The sequence below is a fragment of the Seriola lalandi genome, unplaced genomic scaffold, assembly GCF_002814215.2.
Source record: "Seriola lalandi dorsalis isolate HSWRI2012SDOR001 ecotype SW California unplaced genomic scaffold, Sedor1 jcf7180002053985, whole genome shotgun sequence".
Lineage (NCBI taxonomy): Eukaryota > Metazoa > Chordata > Actinopteri > Carangiformes > Carangidae > Seriola > Seriola lalandi.
Genome location: NW_019524538.1, coordinates 14,739 through 17,238, shown reverse-complemented (window position 1 = coordinate 17,238; position 2,500 = coordinate 14,739). Strand labels below are relative to the sequence as shown.

General features: G+C 42.7%; 1 protein-coding gene across 1 annotated transcript in view; it reads left to right on the top strand.

Annotated features, from left to right (window-relative positions):
• Nucleotides 1-1,503: 1,503 nt before the first annotated feature.
• The window catches only part of qsox2 (quiescin Q6 sulfhydryl oxidase 2), a 9,916-nt gene continuing 8,919 nt past the window's right edge, over nucleotides 1,504-2,500 (top strand). The window contains exon 1 of the mRNA XM_087173039.1: nucleotides 1,504-1,775. Coding sequence (XP_087029165.1) covers nucleotides 1,541-1,775 — 235 coding nt within the window. The 5' untranslated portion in view covers nucleotides 1,504-1,540. The remainder of the gene's footprint in view (nucleotides 1,776-2,500) is intronic.

Genomic DNA, 2,500 nt, shown 5'->3' with positions numbered 1-2,500 from the left:
CACAGAATCACACAGGTAACACAGGTAACTCCAGGATCCTCTGTCACCCTGCTGTGACACTTCAGGGACTCATCAGGACAGTAGGAGAAGGTTAAACAGACACCTGAACTGTTCACCTAACTGAGGAATATTAAAAAAATATGTATCATCAATTAAATCATTAATGCAGGAAAACTTCATGATCATACTTCAGTTGTTCTATGACAGGAGAGCTCCGTGAATAACTCACTGACACCTGAACCGTCGGCCTGCAGGGGGCAGCAAAGAAGGCTGCTGCATTCAGGGACCATATCAAAAACGGTGAAGCTTGTGGTAAGACAGAAAAAACAAAAGTTCAATTTGCCAATATTACGAGACAAAAAGATAAAAAAATAAAATAGTGATGAATACTTGGTACAGAGTCCAAAGACCCAGAAATTACATAAGGATCGTTGAGTATTTTTGCTTGAAAAATAACTTTATCAATCAAGTCTGTAAATAGCTGCATGGTATTTTTTTTTACTGATTGACTCAGCAATTAATTGATTAATCATTAATCATTTCAGCTCTAGAATTGTAGCACAGAAGAAATGCTGTGTGATTCCTCTTCATACTGTATATAGAAAAAAAGAGTAACTTCGACCTATTTTTTTTTTTAAATAGCACTTTATGTTGCAGCTTATCATTTTCAGAATAATTTCCTTTGGAAAAAAAGATGTTATGTTAGTTTGATTAGTTGTAATTACAGTTGTGTGAGTTTATCATCAGATGCTGATTGAAAAGAGAAAAGGAAGAGAGAAAATACAAAATATGAATTTACAAAGTAATAAAGGACGATATATGTACACACTATAATGATACACTGCACCACAAGAAAACATCAATGAATACAATCAATTAAAACTATATTTTACTTAAAATATTAAACAAGATAAATATTTGGATTTTATAAATAAGTACAATAAATAATCAATGAATAAATTGTATAATAAATCAGTATAATAAATGTAATACAATATTGCACAATCAGATAATTAACATTTTAAGACATTTCAACCAGTTTACATTGTGAAACCACTTTGTTTTCTGTCCGTTTCTGACCAGACACTGAGATCTTCGAGCTAAACTTGAACGCAGCACGGTGGTTACGTCAATCCACGCGTCAGCCTCGTCTTGAAAAAGATCGTCAATTGAAACACGTCTCACTCAGAGGTTAAAACAAAAGCCCTTCCTCCAAACGCACCAAATTAGAGCGTTACCGTAGCAACCCGAACCGATCAGATAAATTGATCACCGTGTTCGGTTCTTTCCTCTGTCAGTGTGTCTGTTGTCGTTGATACAGTGAATGTATACACGGTGTGTTCCCTCGGTTGTGTTTTTTTGTATCCGGAAAGTCGCGCGCAGTGAGCCGTCTGTGCTTCCTGCTGCTCCGGTAAACACACGTCTGTGTTCGCGGGGCTCCGTTCTCATGTCTCTCCGGCTCTATCTGCTTGTATTTGGCAGAAATCCTCGAGCCCTGTGACCGCCTCCCTCGGTGTGTCTCTCCCCGCGGACGGCAGGGATGCTCCGGTTCTGGTTCAAAGCGGCGGTCGTCCTCTGGCTCGTCCCCGGGTGTCTGGGAGCCGCAGCCCGGCTGTACACGGAGGAGGACCCGCTGGTGATCCTGAGCAGCAGCAGCTTGAAGCCCACCGTCAGTAACTCGTCCTCGGCCTGGCTTGTCCAGTTCTTCTCCTCCTGGTGCGGACACTGCATCCAGTACTCCAGCACATGGAAGACCCTGGCCCAGGACGTCAAAGGTATTTCATCACACACTCGGTCCGGTTCCGTCTCCGCCGCTGTCCGTTCTCTCTGTATCAGGAACACCAGACTCCATTTACTGCACCGCTGTTTCATCCAGCTCGTGTTGAATGCTGGACTTCCAGTGTGAGTCGGTTTGGTGTCTGATTTTTCACTATCCCCTCTTCAGTTCGGCTTTAATAACAATCCAAAAATCAATTCATTAATTACAATAAAATCTCAACAAATCTCGCGAGGCTCGCGCCGCTGAGGTGTTTTAATATGTGTGAAACAGGTGAAAAGTAGCAGGTTTTTGAATGAAGTTCTGACTGTGGGTGGTTCTGTTCGCGAATGGCTCCGTGCTGTGATCTCATTGTAGAGAGAATCTTAATATGACTTTAATACATCAGCTGTGACTGAATCTGTCATGAACGAATAGGTAAACGAGCGCGTGTTTACAGGCAACAGACAGGTGACAGTCTGGATCAGGCTGGTCGCTGCCTCACACCTGAGTCACCTGTTTACAGATCAAATAACAGGTTCGATGAGGATTTCTGCTCCAGGGTGATCAGTGTGATCAGTTACAGAGGTGTGAGGTTAAAGCGGGACCTCAGCCCAGGTGTTACCGTGAGCTGGTTCAGCTGGTCAGGTGATCAGACTTCACCAACTACACCTGTTCACTTTGATCCAGCAGTGTTTCCGTCTGAGGGATTTCATAGGGCCTCTGAGGCAGCGTTTATATTCA